At 41.6% G+C, this 22,464-nt stretch overlaps 1 protein-coding gene across 2 annotated transcripts; it reads right to left on the reverse strand.

The window, feature by feature from the left end:
* Nucleotides 1-143: 143 nt before the first annotated feature.
* Nucleotides 144-18,743, reverse strand: DCP2 (decapping mRNA 2). 2 transcript variants are annotated; one of them, XM_030467387.1, is made up of 11 exons: nucleotides 18,602-18,743; nucleotides 14,680-14,831; nucleotides 9,499-9,626; nucleotides 9,035-9,133; nucleotides 6,057-6,209; nucleotides 4,410-4,522; nucleotides 4,194-4,301; nucleotides 3,354-3,477; nucleotides 2,681-2,788; nucleotides 868-919; nucleotides 144-379 (listed from the first exon to the last, which is right to left on the reverse strand). In XM_030467387.1, exons 1-11 carry the CDS (start codon nucleotides 18,652-18,654, stop codon nucleotides 216-218), a joined length of 1,254 nt encoding a protein of 417 aa, XP_030323247.1. In that variant the 5' UTR covers nucleotides 18,655-18,743; the 3' UTR covers nucleotides 144-215. The 2 variants fall into 2 exon arrangements, with proteins under 2 accessions (XP_030323247.1, XP_030323248.1); XM_030467388.1 differs by lacking the exon at nucleotides 18,602-18,743 and adding an exon at nucleotides 18,024-18,436.
* Between the last annotated feature and the right edge of the window lie 3,721 nt (nucleotides 18,744-22,464).

Raw genomic sequence — 22,464 nt, forward strand, 5'->3', positions numbered from 1 at the left:
TGGACAAAGACTTATACTGCATTTAAAGTGCAACACTTGACATGCCACTCCCATACTGCAAGGAGCATAAACCCTTCCAGTCAGTCCCTGCATTGCATTTAAAAAAAAAAAATAAAATAAAATAAAACAAAACTCCTGAGAAAGAGTAAGGCTGGATAAAAAAAAACCTCAATTGCAACACACAAGTCTGACTTTTGTTCCAAATAAGTCTGCTGTCAGAGGTCAAAATTTTTCATTATGGCATCATGGTCAAACTTGAAACTCAAGAAAGCTCTTGATGAGAAAGCAAATTTGTAATGCCCATTGCATGCCACAGAATGCCCCTCTATGTGTTCTGGCAGTGGTTCGTCACTGGAGCAACACATCTCATATGCTGCATCTGCTTAAAGAGAAAAAAGCATGAAAAAAATTTAAACATGATTATCTATAGGACTATCAATAGCAATACAAAACTGTAACTGAAAGGTATGATCAATCAATATTAATGACAAAAACTGAATGTCTGGCCATAAACAGAAGGTTACTAAAACAACTACACTTCCAAGTCACCCCGTGGCTAGAGCATACCTTGAAAGTCATGGCAATCTTGTATGGTTCTTTTTCCTATACCAGATTTCAGTTAGTTTTTAGTCAGCCACTATACTATAATCTGACAGTATTATTAATGAGAAGAACTGCAAAACCAACATGAAGCAGCACAGGAAGTGAAACCAAATTATAAAAAGAGGAACTTGAACTGCCTTAGTTTTATGGCTAAGGTACAGCCTTAGAACATTTAGTGCACAAGGAAAAGCCCTCAACCACCATTGCTCAAGTGCTTTCAGCCTGTAATGAATGACTATGGGTGAAAATTCAGACTGCACTTGCCTGTTTCAAAGTTATCTTGAAGTCTTCTTGGATTAAGCCTTTTTTCACATTTCTGGTTAAGAGAAAGACAATAGATTACACACTTCATAAGAAAAAGGCCTCGTATTTCTTAGACATATAGCTTAAGCATCAGCTAAAATGCCTGCTGGTTATACTTCCTGTGTCACACCTCCTGACATGTGAATTATTTTACTTACAACTCAGCATGAATTATGTCATGTTACTTTATCTAGTAATGTCGCTTCAACAGCACAAGTCTTCCAGAAGCATGCAAACCTTTAACAGCCAAGAAGCAATTTTTAAAATGAAAGCTTTTAGGGAAAAAAATTGAGTGTTTTCTAAATGTTTTAAGCTGGAAAGGTGTTGCATACGATGGTGTGGAATCAAAGTTACACATGCATAAGCCCGTTCTTCAGTCAGCTTGTCCCAAAAATCAAGGGGAATATGTTTGCAAACATGCTGCTACTGCCAATTAAATTAACATGCATAAGAGACACAAAATTAGAATTCTCCAGCAAAGAGTTAACTTTTTAGCCCCATGTATGCTGCTGTAAGTATACAAATACAGAGAAAAGTATGGCCTTTCACACTCTGTGTGAATTAGGAGTTCCCTGACTATCAAATTCTATTATGATTAAAATTCTATTATAATTAAAATTATGACTTAAACATCAAAAGACTGACCATCATAAAAATGTAAATGAAACACCACAGAAGTATTTACCATAGTCTGTAAACAGCTAAAAAGTAAATTTAGAGTAAATTTAGATTATTAACATTTCCATTTGTTTCCATGAAGATCCTACAGATTACTGTTACACTTCTTCCTACAGGAGCAGATTCCTGGGCTACCAGTTCTCTGACTTCCCGTTCTTCTGCTCTCAGACCCAAACACAACTAACCATTTCTTGCTACAGTGAGGATTTGAGAAGATGAGAGTTTAAGGCTTTTGGACTTCTACATGACAAACAGAGAGAAGATAATAATCACAAGCCAGAATTTCAAGAATTTAGCTTGCAGCCAGTAATGAAGAAAAACTAAAGCCTAGACAAGCCAGCTTAGCTGCACAGAGAACTGGAGCTTGCTGTTCCACAAGAGCCAACCAAGCAAAGTTGGAGACCTATAAAAAACAGTTGGGGTGCAGAGCAGGGAGGAAATAAAAGACACATTAAATTAAGAGAGCTATCTCAGTGAGCCTTTTCCCATCCATCAGAACTGTGGGGACAAAGACACTTGGAAGGGAAAGGCAATAAAACTAAGAATATCATCATGGAATTTAGAAACTGATGCATTTCCACTGTATGTTTAAAAAAACTATACGAAACTCTGGCATTGAAGTCAAGTCTCCCTCTCAATATTTTTGCTAGAAAGAAGGGAAACAATAAGCAGCACATGCTTTACCACTTTTTTTCTAATTGTTGCATAGCAAAACTCCATGCTTACAATAACATATCATACATTAATGAATAAGTCATGTAGTCATTGCAGTAATACAGTACACTACATCAGCTATTACTTGACAAGAACCTGGAAAGCTACAGGATTATCTACTGAAACAGCTAACAAATTTTCAACTGCTAAAATAATACTTCCTTCCAAAATGCAAACTTTGATGTTTAGTATGCATGTACATCTATAGACAAGTATACAAGGTAAAAAAAATGTCCTACTTTTACACATACACACCAAATATTCTGATCAAACATACTTTTGATAGATACACACTGTACTTTCTTTCAGCTTGACACTGGCCTGGACAGTCATGAAGCATTACTGGAAGCTGTTAATAAGACAGCCACAGCATGTTTCTTACCAAGGTATGGTTTTGCTTAACTGGTTGGCTGTGGACTCCATTTGTTCGCTTCTTTTGGCTGGAAGTGTCTTGATATTGCTTTTTGCCATTGTTCTTCAAGCTCTGACTCTGCCATTAAATCCAGAATGTAAAGAGAAGAGTTTAAATGGCTGCACTGAACATCACTGCACCGACACTTCCTACTAATTAGCTAAACCCTTCCTCCAAATAGCCTCAGAACATGTAAAGAGTATCTTTTGTAGAACAACTGAAGGACACTGGTATTAACCAAACAGACACTGTAGTTAAAAAGAGACATCAGTGGTTACTAGATCTGTCTTGCAACTAATACCAACACTTAGTTACACAATAAATTCAGTTCAGTGAGTTTCCATACAATGATCCACACATACTAGTGGTATCCAAAATACTTCAGAATGGTAAAAATGACGCCAAAATTTTGAGTAGTACTTGCTATCTACACCTGAAACAACACAGCTACCACACAATACCCACCACACCTAATGCCAGGTAAGTTTGAGCATCCAAGATCTTTTTTTTCCTTCTCATGTTTTTAGTTTTGCATGCTATGGTGATAAAACTTGCTACTTTGATTTCAGAAAGAAACCCCTATCAACAAAGACATCTGTTATAAATTGCCCAGATGCATATGTTTGCCCAAAAAATAATTTACCTTTATTTTTAAAACTTCAGACATTTCAGTATGGCTGGGTGGTTTCTGTAGCTGTTTTTGCTTCATGCACTGCTCTCCTGAAAAGCCATCTATAAACACCTGCTGACTACTACGAAGTTTGCATCTAGTACAGGAAAACAAACAAGAGTTTACAACACAACTTCAAACCTATTGATAGTAGAACAGAAATACAAAACAATTTTCTGCTTTTTGAGAACAACCTGGGAGACAAGGAAAAGTAGCTTAGTGGGGAAACTAATAATGCTCACTGGATTCACACAACTTTATTTTGCCTGATGATAGTAAGCCTGTGTTCTGCACAGTCAGCAGGATAGGTCCATGGTAGCATTTTTCATGTTGTTGTCAGTGTTGGTGCTGACCTGACTCGAATTACTGGAGCACAGACTTCTCATTGGGACTGCAGCTTTTAAAGTCTGCTCAACTGAGTCAAAAGCCAGAACCATCTGTTTCCCTATTGACCCTCACAGGCTCTAGCTAGCTAGTTACTTCTGACAGTGCTTAACAGTCCTACTCCAAAGAGTTATTTTTTTCCTGTGTGGAAGCTCCAAAAGCACTGAACTTGAAGCACTGAAACTTACCCACTTGTTTTAGCTTCTGTTTTTCAAGACTCCCCATAGACAGGACTCAAAAAAATCTCAGTTCTGGCATGTGAGAATAACTTCTCATCCTATTTACAGTCCCATGAGATATGCTTGCAATTTATTTTTTTATTAACCTATTCTACTGCTGGCACACAAATACCTCAAGATGGCAACCAGCTTTATATGACCAGTGTTTCATAGAACAGATACAGAAATGTTAAACTGACCTGGTTCTTACCTAGCTTTTTCCAAGTTGGGCTTAGAGGGTGTGCTCCCTGCAGATGAAAATCCATTGTCGCTATCGGAAGACTCTCCATTTCTTCGGGAAATCCATTCCCTCAATGGCCTGTAAGCAAAGAGAAGTGCAACTAGATCTACTTACTAAAACAAATCAAAAGACATTTAACACTGCCCAAAAGGTGCTGGCCTAGCATTTGCTTCATCTCAAACATACCTGATGAAGGGAATTGCCATAAAAAATTTGTTAGGTGCCAAACCCAGCTTGGACTTTGGGGTCATGTCATTTCTGTGGCATGGTAATTTGTCAATGGAAAACCACTCAATATTCTGGAAAAAGAAGACAAAAAATCAGAATGTCCACTACCGTAGCCTTAAAATGTTGCTAGTGTGTATCAACTACAATTATTTCCCTTAATTTAAAAAATCACAGTGGAAGACTTTTATTAGCAAACCGTAACAGGGTTTTTCACAAAATCCTAATAAACAATTGGGTTCATTCTCACTAGAGTGAGAAATGGTATAGCACATACTCCTTGCAAGACACTGCACCTAAAATATGAAAAGTACTATCCAGCAATTAATGCTTCTAAAAAAGGATTTCCAAAAACAACCAAAACACTCCATACTGAATGCATAAATAAAGGTAGAGATTTTAAACAACTTTCAAAGCCACTACTATTCTTACAATTTTAATTTAAAATTACATCAAAACTAGACCACCAATATTAGTTCAAAACTTAACAGAATAAAAGGGGATTTACTTTGCAGAGTAAGTTTCAGGTTTTGTTATAAAAAAGACATGGGTAAAGGACAGGATTTTATACATAGTTCTAACTATTAAAACTGTATACTTTGCAGAACGTAGTCAAAAAACATCAGGTCCTGGGTAAAATGCATAATATATAAAGAAGTTAAAAACTAGACAGGTTTTCAACATAATTCTACAGGGAATACAAAAATGGCATGCCCAGTTGTATTAGACCAGAAGACCGTGCTTCAGCAGGGACACAGAAATTTGTCACTGAAAAGAACTCTTCATCACACCCACACAGATGGTCACTGTTATACAATGGGGAGTTATTTACATTTAAAAAACCCCTCAAAGTTTATCTTATATTACTTCATATTTTGAAAAACAGGTCTCTAATGTAAGAAATCAAGAGATTCCTGTCAAGTTAACTATTTGTACCTTTTTCTATTCAGAAAGCCAAATGCCCTGTATCAGTGGTACAGCCTGCATTAAAATATGGGGCTAGCTGTTTTAAACTGAATTGCAATACCAGATATGCAGACTTCAAAGAGCTATGGATACCAGGAACAAAATTTCCCACAAGTGTACCACCTTTTAAATGCTAATGGTACAAAAACCAAAGCAGCTCCCATTCTGCATCCTCTTCCCTACATACTCCTTAAAATAAACTCTCTCTTTGTCTGGGTGGTATTAGCCATGAAAGAGAGAAAAAAAATCATTAGTTTCTCCTTCTGATACATAGGCTTTTGTATATCATCAATTAATAATGACATCTTCAAAAAAATATGTGGTTATAATATACCTCTATAACTAGGAATAAGATGAAAGCACTAACACATGACCTCCAAGAAAAGGAGAGCTATAGTGTGACAGCATACTATAATGTTGTTTTCATGATGGAGACATCAGATTGGCAAGAATGTCTCTGCAGTAGAGTTGCAAGAAGTTGACAAACCCCTGCTGTGTAGAGATGCCATTTGTACCTGGTATTTGACATATCCATCGTGCTAGGCAGTTTCATAATTTTACAGAATTAGCTTAAAAAAATAAAATTTAAAAAATCACCCTCCACAGCAAAGCTCCTTCAGATTCAAACAAGATAACACATACCCGAATTTCCCTTCTAGTTTTGGGGTTGAATTTTGTGTTCCTGGGAACTCCTGGAATGATGTACAGCCGTGCTAACTGATCATTAATCCGCAGCTCAATGTATTCTTCTTTGCAGATAAAATCTTTTATGTCAAACCCAGTTTCTTCAAACACCTGAGAAACATACAGATGAAATCAGTGTGTGCATTCAGATTTAGACTTTGAGAACCTACCATCACCAGGGAAGGAATGACAATTTTTTCAGATCTATCCATGAAAACAGACCACTGCTGGGAAAAATAAGCCTTTACATATAGATACATGCTCAATAATAGAAAAAGTATTTAAGATCCTATGTACTTTACATATTTCTAAAATAGACATACACCTGTAATAAAAGTTGAAGCAATTCTATTACACTTCATGTAGCTATTTATTGATACAGATGGAGAGTCTCTAGCTGTCCATTCGCAGTGATGGATGCATGGAAATCTTTTCCACAGCAACATCTACTATATAGGGGGTAAAAACATCTTCAGATTCTAGCAAAGTGTACTTCCACCTCCGTTTTTATTCTTCTCTTTTGACAGTCCTTCTATTCATACACCTTCTAACATCCATACATATAATTATTTTTATACTTATGGCACTGGGGTACCAGCAATAGGGTAGCAAAACTTTTACTACAAAATTCAAATTGCACATTCACACTGACAAACTTAAAACTGCTTTATCAGCCACTTCAGAGAAAAAAACATATGATCATTATACCTGCAAGAGATTGCTAGAAATGCTCAAAATCTCCACAGGAAATACAAATACTTAGAAAACATGCAGGATTGATACCACCATGCAAAATATTTCTGCCTAGACAATGGAACATGCATGTGAACAATCACTCATAAAAATGGATATTAGCCCCAAGCTATTGAGCTAGTAATTCAAAGGCAGAAGTCCTCAGTTAATTTTTTTAAAGACCACAGTTAAAATTAAAAAGAGAGCAGAATCTCTTCTCAACACCCATCTCCTGTGGGGGTGTATAGAAATAGAAGAAACAACTGCACATGAAATAATAATAGCAGGAAATACTCGGGATATGTTATACGAAATACTAATGTATGCACTGGTAATAGCAAAATGGTTTTAGGTTCCATTTTTGAAAATGCAGAGGAAGTTAAGCACAAAAATGAAAACCAGAAGGAACTAATTTATAATATTCAAGTTAGCACATACAACCCCTCATATAAAAATAAAAAGCAGGCCATCTGCCTATCTAACTATGTTAAGGACACAAAAGTGTAGTTTGGGAAAAACAATACAAATCAAAATCTTGCTACTAACACTCAATTTTTACCTTCCTAAATTATGTTTCTAGGTGATTTATATGAACTCATTGCAGAAATTCTTTTACTAAGAGAATCAGACACATACTATAGTTTCGCCCTCATTAGCTACTGAAATGTTATTGAACTGTGTAGGCATCACTCAGTGAAGATCTCTCCAACTAGACTATATACAGATGAAGTTGTAAGAGTTATGCACCGGTATTACAGGTATCCCAGTTCCTTGCCATATGTAAGCCTTCAAGAATATGCCAGTTTATCCACAATGGCAATCTGCCTTGATGGAAAAAAAAAAATCATAGCACAATGTTGTTGACCAGTGTAATCTAAATCAACTCTCCAAATAAAAAACACCATCAAAACACACATTTTTATAAAGGAGCTGTGCTTTTGCTAGCACACCTTGTAGAAGAGGAAAGCACTCTTCACACCATTCTTTCCTGAAGCAGTTATACCTAGTCTGTGGTGTCCACTGTGGTGTGATATATACATTCTGATCGTGGTCTCAACCCTAAGGTTCAGCCCCTTAGACCAACCATTGCAGGAATGAAAAATGCATTGAATAAGCAGGTTAACTTTATTAAGTTTCTGTTCATCCTTCCCCAGCCCTTGAGTTCTGCAGTAACAGCCCACTGAACCTGTAGCTCAGGTGTTTGTTTCACTCTTTGGCAAGCCATTTGATATTACATAAATAATGTTCTGCACTACAAGATTAGTAACTTCTAACACAAAAGTGTATTTCATGCATATCCATCACATAACAGTGCAATGGTAAGATCCAACACCTTACTTTGCTTTTCCAAGTCTGTATTAATATGAATGGTATGGAAAGCATCACTAGGGAATCAGAAATATGGAGGTTTTTCATTTATGTATATTTGACAAGTATATTTAAAAAAACCCAAACCAACCACGATTTATCAGATACAGATTCAGTCCAACTGTGAAGAAAACTAACATGTTACTTGTTTCCCTCATCTTAATTTTACCTTTCAAAAATTCTAGATGTGTTATGTTACATGAACCTTGAGTTTATACCAATGACATTCTTTTACTGGGTACTTCTAAAATATCTAGTTCTCCAGCAGCAACAAATCCCACAGATTTCAGATTTTACTTGCCATCTACATTGATCCATCTTCTGCATCATTGAAAAATAGAGAAGTACAGTTCTTCACAATCTTTACATAATCCTCTACAATTTCCAAGTCAACTCTTTAGCCTATTTACATAGTCCAGTGAACATAATGCTGAATTCTCAGTCTTCTACATTTTTACAATTATGGTGGCCCTTGAAACAAGTATTTCAAATGCCATGAAATACATAACATTCCTTCAGCACCAAAAACAATAGTTAAAAGTAAAATGAGAGTTCAGCAGAGAACTAAAACCAGTACTCACTTAACTTTGCAAGGTAGTGAAAAACAAAGACAATGAACATTGATTTTAAATTATATAATCACACCCTTGATTATCACTCTGGAATTCAGAAAACCACTAAATGCTATAGCAGAAGACTCCTGCAAAAATAGACAGTTCACCTGATTTCAGTAGTTACCAAAGTCAATAAATTGTCTTTTCATTAATGCATATATCCTGCTTTCAGCAAAACTTGATTTCTTTAGCTTAAATTTAAGGAAATAATTTATAACTCACCTCTCTAGCAGCACAGTCATGGGGAGCCTCTTCTTTATTTACTTTCCCTTTTGGAAATCCCCAGCCAGACTTTGCTAAATAGCCCTGAACCAAAAGAACCTGCAGAATAGAAGGGACGGCAACTATCAGCCACAATCCATCATGAGTCATTTCTCTTAGATGCCTTCCCCTGACTGTCCCATTAGGTTTTCTAGCAAGAACTACATAATTTCTTATGGTATCATACAACTCTGATTAAAAAAAAAACAAAACAAAAAAACCAACTGAGTAGTGAAGCAAATGGAACTGTTTGCTGCCTCCCATATTATATTTCTGTATACAGTCAGTGCCTAGTAACTGTCAGGTCTTTGAGAATATTAAGCAGCTATTTTTTCCCTCCAGATGAAAAATGTAAACAACAAAAATATTATACTTAGCATACGCCATCCTTTACTTCAACCTGTCACAACTATTTTCATACTCACATTTTCAAGTGTCTCATCAAGAATAATTGCACCATAGGTTGGCACTCCCATTTTGTATTCTTTCCACTCCTCTAAAACTTTTTGTACATCTCCACCTTGAGGCAGTAAAAAAGGGCAGTGATGGAAGAGTATAGCTGCACATTAAGGAAGACAAACATCCATTTCCAAATTACAGGCAGACATAAAAAAAATACACATTCTACACATATAACAACCACCCTCAGTCCCCTAAAAGCTTGCAAGATACATACAGTCTCCTGGAAGTAAAAAAGACTATGAATAATCCATGACCACACGTTATAGGTTGTAAATTATCATGCAATTTAGTTATTCTAATACAAGGCAATTTAAAAGACAGACGGAGACAAAAGAAAAAAGACAAGTTTAAAACCACTTGTTTGAGGGAAGTTCTCCCTTAATTTTGTAGAAAAAGTATCCACATAACAGTTCTTTTGAATTCTAAAATATTTTTGTTTTCATTTCAAAGTGAGAGAGACAGACAAAACTACAGTATCATCTCCTGCTTGAAGTAAGTGGAGATAATTTTTCCCAGTCCGTTGTTAGGCTTTGATACAGATTCTGTTTTCAAGTATTATCTACAGAGAAAAATTATTTTTAATGGCATGAAGTTACAGATTGTAAATCCTAATGCATTTTATCAACATTCACCATGCACAGAAGACATGAACAACTTTTATAACTAAAACTTTGAAACAAATCTACAAGTCCTTACTAAAAGTATTGTTATATATTACACATAAAATTATACAAAAAATAAAAAACATCGCATAGCAAAGTACTTACAGCACTGCAGCAGAACTAATATTTCTGGCAAATGTGAGCTGGAGAGGGACAAATTTAATGATGAACATTGTATTTTTCCTGCACTGCCTACCAGTAAAAGAATTCTACTGGTCCGAAAACACATTATTTATTCAAAGCATACCCAAAATAAATTAATTAACCTCGCATAAAACCAAGTAACACAGAAAGTTATCATAGAATCATAGAATTAGCCGGGTTGGAAGGGACCTCAGAGATCATCTAGTCCAACCCTTGACCCATCAGAGCAGTTGCTAGACCATGGCACTGAGTGCCACATCCAGTCTTTTTTTAAATGTCTCCAGGGACGGAGAATCTACCACCTCACCGGGCAGTCCATTCCATAGCCTGATCACCCTCTCCGTGAGGAAATTCTTTCTAATATCTAACCTAAACCTCCCCTGGCACAACTTAAGACTGTGTCCTCTTGTCTTGTTGAAGGTCGTCTGTGAAAAGAGTCCAGTTCCCACCTCGCTACAGCCTCCTTTCAGGTAGTTGTAGACAGCAATGAGGTCTCCCCTGAGCCTCCTCTTCTTCAGGCTGAACAGCCCCAGCTCTCTCAGCCTCTCCTCATAGGGCCTGTGCTTGAGTCCCTTCACCAGACTGGTTGCCCTCCTTTGGACCTGTTCCAGGACCTCTACATCCTTCTTAAACTGAGGGGCCCAGAACTGGACACAGTACGCGAGGTGTGGCCTAACCAGTGCTGAGTACAGGGGAAGAATCACCTCCCTGGACCTGCTGGTGACGCTGTTTTTGACACAGGCCAGGATGCCATTGGCCTTCTTGGCCACCTGGGCACACTGCTGGCTCATGTTCAGTTTCTTGTCAATGCAGACTCCCAGGTCCCTTTCTGCCTGGCTGCTCTCCAGCCACTCTGTCCCCAGCCTGTAGCGCTGCATGGAGTTGCCTCATCCCGTTGGAATCGGCCCAGCTCTCTAGTCTGTCCAGGTCCCTCTGCAGAGCCCTCCTGCCTTCGAGTTGGTCCACACTTCCTCCCAGCTTGGTGTCATCTGCGAATTTGCTGATGATGGACTCAATCCCTTCATCTAAGTCGTCGATAAAGATATTAAACAGAACTGGGCCCAACACTGATCCCTGGGGGACACCACTAGTGACCGGCCGCCAACTGGATGCAGCCCCGTTCAGCACCACTCTCTGGGCCCGGCCCTCCAGCCAGTTCCTAACCCAGCACAGGGTGCTCCTGTCCAAGCTGTGGGCTGACAGCTTTTTCAGGAGAATGCTATGGGGGACGGTGTCAAAGGCCTTGCTGAAGTCCAGGTAGACCACATCCACTGCCTTCCCCTCATCCACCAGACGGGTCACCTGATCATAAAAGGAGATCAGGTTGGTCAGGCAGGACCTGCCCTTCCTAAACCCGTGCTGGCTGGGTCTGATCCCTTGCCCATCCTGCAGGTGCTGTGTGATTGCACTGAGGATGATCTGCTCCATAACCCTGCCAGGCACTGAGGTCAGGCTGACAGGCATGGAGTTTCCCGGGTCATCCTTCCGGCCCTTTTTGTGGATTGGCGTGACATTCGCCAACTTCCAATCATCTGGGATGTCCCCAGTGAGCCAGGACTGTTGGTAGATGATAGAGAGAGGCTTGGCGAGCTCTTCTGCCAGCTCCCTCATCACTCTTGGGTGGATCCCATCTGGTCCCATAGACTTGTGGGGGTCCAAGCAGCTCAAGAGGTCACTGACTGTGTCCTTCAATATTACAGGGGGGCTGTTTAGATTTTTATCACCTTCTATAGGCTCCAGAAGCCTGCTGTCAACAGGATAACCTGTCTTTCTGTTGAAAACTGAGGTAAAGAAGGTGTTAAATACCTCAGCCTCTTCCTCATCTTTGATAACTATATTCCCACCCATGTCCAGTACAGAATGAATATTTTCTTTGCCTCTTCTTTTGCTATTGATGTATCTGTAGAAGGATTTCTTATTGTCCTTCACAGAGGTAGCAAGATTCAGTTCATGTTGTGCTTTTGTCTCTCTGATTTTCTTTCTACATGACCTGAATATATTCCTAAATTCCTCTTGAGAAGTTAGCCCTTTTTTCCATAATTGATAGGCCCTCTTCTTAATCCTAATTTCTTTCAGAGTCTCCCAGTTCAGCCAGGCTGGTTGCCTTCCCCGCCGGCTCGCCTTCCGGGACTCTGGGACAGCCTGTTCCTGTGCTTTCAGAATATGCTCTTTGAAGTATGTCCATCCCTCCTGGACCCCTCTGTTTTCAAGGGCTGTTTCCCAGGGTATATTCTGAACTAGTCTTTTGAATAGTCCAAAATCTGCTCTCCGGAAGTCCAACACAGAGGTTTTACTGACAACCCTCCTTGTATCCCTGAGTATTGAAAACTCTATTATTTCATGGTCACTAAGTCCCAGTCGTCCATCAACCACCACATCTCCCACCAGCCCCTCTCTGTTTGTGAAAAGAAGGTCAAGTGGGGCTCCGTCCCTGGTGGGCTCATTTACTAGTTGGAGCAGGAAATTATCTTCAATACACTCTAGGAATCTCCTAGACTGCCTCCTCTCTGCGGTGTGGAGTTCCCAGCAGATGTCTGGCAAGTTGAAGTCACCTACGAGAATAAGGGATGATGATTTTGAAACATCCTCCAGTTGCTTGTAGAATATTTCGTCGACCTCATCATCCTGATTGGGCGGTCTGTAACAGACTCCCATCACGATATCGGCCTTGATGACCTTCCCACTGATTCTAACCCACAGGCATTCTGCCCTATTATTGGTGGTCTCAACTTCTACAGTGTTGAGAGATTCTCTAACATATAGGGCTACCCCTCCACCTCTCCTACCCTGCCTGTCCCTTCTGAAGAGCCTGTATTCACCCATGGCAGCACTCCAGTCATGGGAGTCATCCCACCACGTTTCCGTGATAGCGACTACATCATAGCTTTCCTGCCGCACGATGGCTTCCAGCTCCTCCTGTTTGTTGCCCATGCTGCGTGCATTGGTATACATGCACTTCAGCTGGGCTGCTGATTTGACATTTATCTCGGGTAGTCCACCTTTAGGTTCCTCTCTGGAGAGCTCAGTTTCAACCCTCTCCCCCTTCAAACCTAGTTTAAAGCCCTCCTCATCAGCCCCTTCAACCTATGACCTAGAGTCCTTTTCCCCCTGTTAGTTAGATGAAGTCCATCAGATCTAATGACACAAGGCAGTTTGGGATTTGCCCCATGGTCGAAGAACCCGAAGTTCCGCTGGTGGCACCAGTCCCTTAGCCACCTATTAATGAGATGGTTTTTCCTAGTCCTCTCCTCATTCAAGCCTTCTACTGCAGGAACTGAGGCGAAGACTACCTGTGCTCCTGACCCACTGACTAACCGACCCAGGGCCTTGAAGTCCTTTTTTATCCCTCTTGTACTTCTTCCAATAATTTCATCACTGCCAGCCTGAACTACCAACAGTGGATAATAGTCTGAGGACTGAATTAGCTGAGGGAGTCTCTTACTAATATCCCTCACCCGGGCGCCAGGAAGGCAGCAGACCTCTCTATGGGATGGGTCAGGTCGACATATAGGGCCCTCAGTTCCCCTCAGAAGAGAGTCACCAACTACGACTACCCTTCTTCTTTTCTTTGTAGGTGAAGTATTAATCCGTCTGCTAGATGGATCATGTATCACATGTATCATGTATTCACAGTTCATTGTTAAAATAAAAGCTGTAGTGTTATCAAACTAACAGAAGTATTTTGAGTAGCAAAACCACAGATAAGATTATCATGCATGTTAGAAGCAATAATACAACCCCACATCAAGCACATACGGGGACCAGTTAAAACTGAAACACTTGCTGGATGAAAGCCATGAGTGTTTCTCCAGTAGGGACTAGATAGTGCATGTTCCAGAGACCCCTGTAAGCAATGAAAACAGCAGAGGCCAACCCTATGAATTCAGCAGAAAGCTGAATTCCCTCTCCCCTACAAAACTAAGTGTTTCTAGGAGCAGCTATCACCACATACATAGGAGAACACATAAAACCTTCTGCGACGTTAAGATTTACATCACTATTTACTTGGAAAGCGATAAAATTAAGGAGACAAAACACTCTGATGAGCTCAACTTTGAAACCCATGTAGTCTGCAAAAGTGCAACTGTAAGAAAAAGACCCCGAAGATTAGAAAGCACCTGCTTTCCACAGTTCTTCAGCAGTCTGAGAAACATCTCATTTTGTGTATGCCACAAAATTATGGCAGCAACAGACAAAATTACATACTAAGCAATACTAACCTTTAATCATTAACACATGAACAGAAATTTTCCTCCTGCAAGTGACATTTACTTAACAATATTCAGTTTGCACTTTGTCCACTGAAACAGAAAATAATCACAGTAATAAAAAGGATATCAGCTTTAGCGAAATCTCTTATCCCACACTGAGGTAATCCTGATGTGTTTTGCATGTAGAAATCCAAATAAAACCAATGGGCAAGTTCAATCTGAAAACATACTCTGATGGCATTGTCTCTCTCTTCACTTGGAATGTGCAATATAAATCGGCTGTGAGAAAAGAAAGAAGAGTCAGATTATCCAAATCTATCAATTTAAATAAAACCAACAACAAAAAAATTGCATTGCAACAGTGGAATTCCTGATCCATCAGCAAAGAGCAAGCCCCAGATCTTCCTGGCTGTCTGGACACCTTAAGGTTTTCACATCAGAGTAAAACACAACTTTTAAAGTCAGTAAGGACAATAGATCATTATGTTCTTTCACAGAAGTCAATTACAATAAACTAAGTAAATTAACTGTTTAATCATCCCTATGTAATATACCCATCTTATGTAAATGGCTATATTACATTAATGAAAGCATTTTCACATGTCCAGTAAAGAACATTTGCAAACTCAGATAAAAGATGTCAAAGCATGTTTTGCTGGACATAAGTTTAACACACCTATGTAAGTTCACTTAAAAGATTTTACAATTCAATATGATTTTATTAATTTTCTCAATCTGAAATAGAACATGCACAACTGATGCACAACAATTTTTCAAGTCTACTTCATGAATTAGCTCAGATACAGGAACAAAAACATACAGTTCCAGAGATGTAAATAAAGTAGCACTGTGTAAAAGCTAACTTTACTGAAGAAGAAGCAGCTTTACTTATTTAATTGTAAGAACAACAGAATTTTCTTCTCAGAAATTTAAGGGTATCCACTCCATTGAACTTAAACCATTTGAAAAAGGTTTTCCACATTCAACTCTTGAGTACCACCAGATAAATTCCAAAAACCCATAATATCACTGCCAGAAACAGAAGTACTGATGACATCTTTATTTAAAGTTTGAGAAGCATAAATGGTTAAATTATGTCAAAAGTGGCTGTCTCTCCCAGCCACTCTGGCCCAGGACTGCCACCTGCCTGGCTGCTAGAGCCCAGCCCTGTGCCCCAGAGTGTCTGCCCAGGCTGAGGGACTTGGATCTTTCTTTCCCATTAGCAGGTTCAACCCATTTGCAAAGCCCAGCGTGCATCCCAGAGATGCACACAGAGGACACTGACACAGGAAATCACACAGGCTGCCACAAAGTGCTCCTGTACACACAAACTTGTAACAACTGAGTCTTCTGCAAAGTGCAGAAGGCCTTTTGCTTCAGAACAGAGGAAAATATTTCTGTCCACAAAGTGTACAAGTCTGGTGTATTCCAGCACTCTCAAGATACACATAAAACAAATAGCACTGTTTTGTTGACATCTAATCTTTAAGCTAGCTTTTCGGTTTTCAAATATACAAAAAAACCCCATAACCCAGTAAAAAAAATTAATCTCAAACTACCAGGCAGATATGTCTTGAAAGCTTAGTGTATTTATTTCATTGTTTGTCTTAGTGGGAGAAATGTCAATGCTTGCCATCTCCTAAAATTCACTAACACTTAAAATAGATTTGTAGCTCATACTCCTACACTCATATAAAAAAGACAGAGAATTTACATGGGTCCTGTAACTTTCCTGTTATACTGAAATTGTAAATCTTGTAGTACTGAAGTTTCATTTGCTGACATAATTAAAAAAAAAAAAAAAAAAAAAAAAAAAAAGGAAAGAGGGGGGTGGAGAGCAAAAAAGAGATCTCCCACTTAGTCAACAGTTTTTCTTCTCTCTTGAGCCAGGGCCTATGAGGCCCCATCACTCCTCCAGAACACACCAGAATCCTTTCTCTCTTTCCCACAGGAAAGCCTGATTCCTCTGCTCCTTTCAATTCTTCTGTCCAGGTCAAAGCAAGGCAACTTATTTGAAGCCAGGCTAACCTGCCAGCACTAGTGAAAGTCAACAAGGGGGATTAGGAAAAGATCAAGACAGATCATTACTACAAGCTCCTGATCTACCAATCTTAACCTTTTTTCTTTTTAATTAAAGCCACATTATTACACTCATACAATTGTAAGACAAAACACCACATCAAATGTAGAAGATAACAACAGCTCAGAGGAAGCCAACAAGAAAACGGGGCAGACTCTATAACAATGTATCGTCTGATTTCTCATGTTCCCTTCTACCAGTCACCCCACAGAAGGAACAATTACAGGCTATTTCAGTTTTGTAAGCACTGTGATTCTCCCCCCTGGATTTTCTAAAGAAGTCTTAAACCCCACTTTATATATAGGCAGGCATCTAAAAGACAAGTCCTATCTCTGGAGGGAGCCCAAAGGAGACACGATGGAAACACAAACATGCTTCAGAGGCCAGACTCTGATCCTTGCTTTAGACACACAACAAAATGCTACTGAGTGGAGCAGTCCTAACTGCCTGTAGTATTCTCGCTTCTAAGCTTTTTCATTCATTCCAAGACAGTAATTCCAGTAAACTGACTATCTTGTTTTCAGTAATGTTTCCTTCTTCATAGAACCACAGAACTCTCATGGTTGGAAAAAACCTCCAAGATCACCAAGTCCAACCCTCAATTCAGGAAAAAACATTATGCCTACTAGAACATGTCCTGAAGGGCCACACCTACCTCCTTATGGTTTTTAATACCTCCAGGGATGGTGACTGCACCACCACCCTAGGTAGCCTGTTCCAGTGCCTGACTAGTCCCTCATTAAAAAAATTCTTTCTCATATCTAATATAAACCTCCCCCTGTGCAACTTCAGGCCATTTCCTCCAGTCCTATCCTTATCTACTTGAGAGAAAAGGCAAACACCCATCTCCCCCTACAGCCTCCTTTCAGCTAGCTGTAGAAGGTGATAAAGTGTCCCTTCCACCTCCTCTTCTCCAGACTAGACAAACCAAATTTCCCACAGCCTCTACTCAAAGAGCTTGTTCTTTTGTACACAGCTTCTTCAGAGGAGGTTCTTTTGGGGCGGTAAGAAAGAAGAATCATTTCATTTTAGACATTACATCCAGTGTGGAGCATCAGAAACTGTGCACATATTAAGTAAAAGCTCCAAAGGACTACACCACAGATGATCGTAAGTTCAGATGAGAAGGGGGGAAAGTGCATCCTCTCTCCTCAGAAAAACAGAATCCATGCTTTAAAAATAATCAAATGTTTAGCCTCTAGGCTAAGGAAAGCTAACCATTTCACTCTGAAAGAACGGACAAGCAGGACAATTTCTACATGATAAGTACTACTTGACTCTTCCTTTTCTGTCCCACTGGAGCATTTTCTTTCAGCAGTGGCAAATCAGCAGAAGGCACCACCGGCCACCTCTTCTAAATGAAGCCAAACTTCTGAATGTTAATAACATACCTGTTCATCCCAACACACGCCGCACACCCCAGCGAACAGCACCAGGACGGTCTCACCTTCCTCACCCAAGCAGCACGAGTAACAAAACCCCGTTATCCGCGTTCTTGTCTTTTCGTCTCCACTTTTCGGCTTCCCCTCAGACGACTGTTCTAACCCCGCGTCAGGTTCCCATCACGGTGTCGAAAGCTGCCCGGACAGCCCTCCCGCTCCGGCAGGACGGCTCCTACGGGGGGCGGCGCCTCGGGATACCAAGAACGGGGAACCGAGCACGGGGCCCCTTCCTTCCTGTTCCCGGCCGCTGCGGAACTACCAACACCGCCCCTTTCCCTGGACCGGACCATCCCAGTCCCTCTGGAAGTTCCTCCAGCCCACGGAGCACCGGAGCGACCCACGGGCACGCACAGGGCAAAGAGGGCGGGAAGACGTCTGCCGCCCCGCCCGCCCCCGCCCCCCGCAGCGGACGACCCGCGGCACCACGGGACGGGGACTCCTCCACCGGCGGGGGTGGAGCAGAGGGGAGAGGCCGGACGGACGGGTCTGGTGAGGCGGGCGCAGTAAGATCCCCGCCCCGCGGCTACCTGCACAAGTCGTCCAAGACGCTGCTGGGGATCTCGGCCCGTTTGGTTTCCATGGGGAAACGCGGCTCATCCCGACGCGACGGAGCCCAAACCGGTGTGGAGCGGCGGGGGCGGGGCTCCCGGGTGCTCTCCCGGGAGGGAGCGGGGCGGGGCGAGTGGAGACCGGCAGCTCCTTCCGCCAATCAATTCGCGACGGCCGCCCCGAGGCCCGCCCGCGCGGGTGCGCGGCCAGCCAATCAGCTGGAGAGGTGCTGAGTGAACGGAACGCTCGGGTGATGGCGAGAGGCGGCCAATGGGCGCTGAGGACGGACTGGGATGTCATCGCCGCGTGCACCCGGGGCCGGCCCCCCGCCGAAGCGGGGAGGCGCGTCACGGCGCGTCACGGCACGTCACAACGCGTCACGGCACGTCACAACGCGTCACGGCATGTCACAACGCGTCACGCGAGGAATCTCGCGGCCGCCTCGGGCGGCGGGGGCCGCTAGGCCGGGCCGGCCCGGAGGGAGAGCGGGCACAGCCCCCGCTGAGGCCCGGCCCGGCTCGGCCCGGCTCGGCCCGGCCGCCCCCTGTGTTCGCGCTACAGCTTCACCCCGAGCCGCGCTGAGCCGTTGGGCTTCACGCGGCTCATCCGCACTTTAAATGTATTGGGGGGGGGAGGGGAGGGAGGGGGGAGGGGGGGGGGGGGAGGGGCAGGCTAGGGGCCCGCTCAGCTTAACCGGGTGTGGAGAGGAACGCCAATCTCCCAGCAGTGTGCGCCCGTTAATTCAAACCCGTTACCGTCAAGGCCTTGGGCTGAAGTGAGGCAAACCTCATGACAGGGCGTAGAGATACTTAAACCTCTCTCGCACAACGCCCAAGTGCAGAGCGCGTTCATAACTGCGGTAAAGGCGGCAGAAAGAGGCGGATGCGCCGAACAGAAATGCCTGCGGGTTGGCATTCCCGGGAAACCATCCCCGCCCCGCCGGCAGAGGCGATTCCCGTGCTCTCCATTGCCGTGGCGGAGGACGCTCTGCCGCACCCGCTGCAGGCCGCTACAAGCTGCAGCTGCCTTGGTTTTTAATTAAAGTGAATATTTAAAGCGGTTCTTACCGTGTCTTGTCCCTGCCTCTTCCTTGCCGAAGCTCGTAAGCGCTCACAGGCGGCACTTCCACGGCAATTTCACCGAGTGCGCTGCTACCGCAGCCGCATCCTCCTCTCGCTGGAACACGTAGAGTTACGTGCGTCTGAAGTGGTAGAAAAAAAAAATATGTATAAAGCAGTGAACGGTTTTCTACTTCAGCTACCAGCACTAGCAAAACAGCTATGACAGAGTCAGCAGAAGAGAGGATAAGAATGACCGGGAAGGTGCCTTGTTTGGTAGTAAATTTACACTGAATACCTTGAAAAAGTACAAGGGAAGGGATTCAACCAGGTATAGAAGGAACTTTACCATAAGACTTCAGAGCATAATCTTACTAGAAGCAGTGCGTTTACATATGTATTGGTGCCTCCCTCCTGCACACTCCACTCAGCGGTAGTGGACGGTGACTTTTGCCCGACTTTATTGCTGTGATACTTACTGTGGTGGGTGACTCACATCAGTGGTGTCTTACAGAAGTACTTTGGCAGAGGAAGGGAAGTCAGGCATTAACAAAACTATTAACATAGAATGATGTTATATATTTATTATATATATATTTATTTATTTGTTAATCTTGTAGGGATTTGGTTTGTTGTTTGTTTTGTTCTTGTGGTTTGGTTTATTTTTGTTTTGCTTTCTTTGCTTGTTTGTATTTTACCCACCTCATGCAGATGGAGGTGGACCTACAACTGACAAGGAGAAAAAAATGTGTTTAAGAAAATTAACTTGGGCACATGGTGTCTTTTATACTACTGTTAGCCCATTCATGGCCTCTGAAAAAAAAAAAAAACCCCAACACAGTAACAGAAATGTTACCTAAGTTATGAAGCATTCTTGGATAACATGCTGCAAAATAAACAGAAATATACTAACTGAAGAATATACAGAAAGTCTAGGGACGGCGCTCCCAAGGTCCCCAGGACAGGAGAGCACAAAGAGGTGCATTTGGATATTTCTTCTTGCATCATTTATGAGACAATGGTGAAAGAATCTAAATTAGCCAGAACAGAAGTATGAGGAAAAATGTGTTTATAAGTGGGATTTGGAATTGTGGTTTCTTTTTTCTGACTTAAATTCTTGGTTTATGTTTTCTAATTTCTTTGCTAAAATAGCAGACACTTTCACCCCTTAGCTTATGCAAAGCAAATTTAGTTAAAGCTGACACTTGGAGGTTATAATATTTCCCCAGAGAGACACCTACACTTAGGCCCCTTCAGGGAACTCAGATGCACAGATGTATCTAGGGCAAAGTTGGTAATGCCTGTTGTCAGGCTGTGGGGGCAATGAGGCTGTTAGAAGGGCCAGGAATTGCATCAAGATGTTGACCCAGTACCCACAGCACCTCACAGCTCCAAGAACCTGCAGTGATGTAGTCAAACAGATTTTTAATGTGTGCTTGACAGTCAGGCTTGCCAGACAGGCAGTAATAGGATATTTGCAAAATAATGTCTGTTTGCACTGGGGCAAGGAGAGAAGTTAGCAGAAAATGAAAAAAAGGTGTTACCTTTTTGTGCAGTTGCAAAGCATTCTCAGAAGAGGAGCTAGATTGCACAGGAATAGAAACAATTCAGGGTGGAAGAAGTTCTGCTCCAAAAGTAGAGAACAGAATAGGAGGACACCTGGAAGATAATTAACGTGGTGTTTGCAGCTTGCATTAATTAGAATAAAGACTGAGGCTGAGCCTGGAGTGTGTGCAATCAAGTCAGCTTAAGTGAGGTTTGCCTTGATCATCAGAAAAATGCATTGATTCTGCTCACCCCTTCAGTAACTGTTTCTGTACTGAAATCTTCAACAAAGGATAGCTCATGGAGGTGGCAGAGAAGGGGGCTGAAAAGCACAGACTTAATTTTCATGAGCCATATGAGCTCAGCACCCCAGTTGCTACAAGCAACTGGGTCAAATTTCCATAAAAGCTACAAGGAGACAGTAAGAGCACTACTCCTGTGCTCTGCTCAGTTGGTGCTACATGGCTCAACCAGTTCAGTATTTCAGGTGGACAGTGGGTATCCTATGTGACTAATACTATATAACCCATTCTAAGAAACAGAAATAGTTAAAATATTTTTCTGCAAGGTATAGCAAATCATTCACACAAAGTTATTGAAAATATAGGCTTAAATCCATGTTTGTTTCAGTTCACTGATTGCTAACCACAAAGGTCTTCTGAAAATAATGTCAGGGCTTGTGATGTTATTGAAATGAGAAACACCCACATTATAATAAGATAATGAACTATGGTAACTAAACCCTGGTGAGGTACTCTGAACCCTGCAGAAGAGGGAGGAAACCTGCAGGAAAAGTCTGTGTTCACATGGCTACTTGATGTTTACATGGCTGTGGTAAGCTGGCACAGAAAAATCTGCATTAGGCATTTTCTAATATTAAAATACTTAGATAATTTTCTGATTTAGGACTTTCCAGGTAGTCACTAACTTAACATGTACATTGTTATATATTGTCATGGTTTAACACTGGCCCGGCAATTAAACCAAATGACAGATGCTCTGTTAATCCCCCTCCCCTCCCTGATAAGGAAAGGAGAGAGAATAAGGGAGAGAAACTTATGGGTTGGAAACTAAACTACACAGCTTTAATGAAACGGTAATTATAAATAGGAAAAAATACTAAATATATACAAATATACAGGAAAATTGATACTTACTGTGTTCCTCTCCCCTTCCCCCCAGTAACTCCCACGCCACCACTGGGGTTGCAGGGCAGCCCTGGGAAAGTCCAGGCTGGA

The sequence above is a fragment of the Calypte anna genome, chromosome Z (assembly GCF_003957555.1).
Source record: "Calypte anna isolate BGI_N300 chromosome Z, bCalAnn1_v1.p, whole genome shotgun sequence".
Lineage (NCBI taxonomy): Eukaryota > Metazoa > Chordata > Aves > Apodiformes > Trochilidae > Calypte > Calypte anna.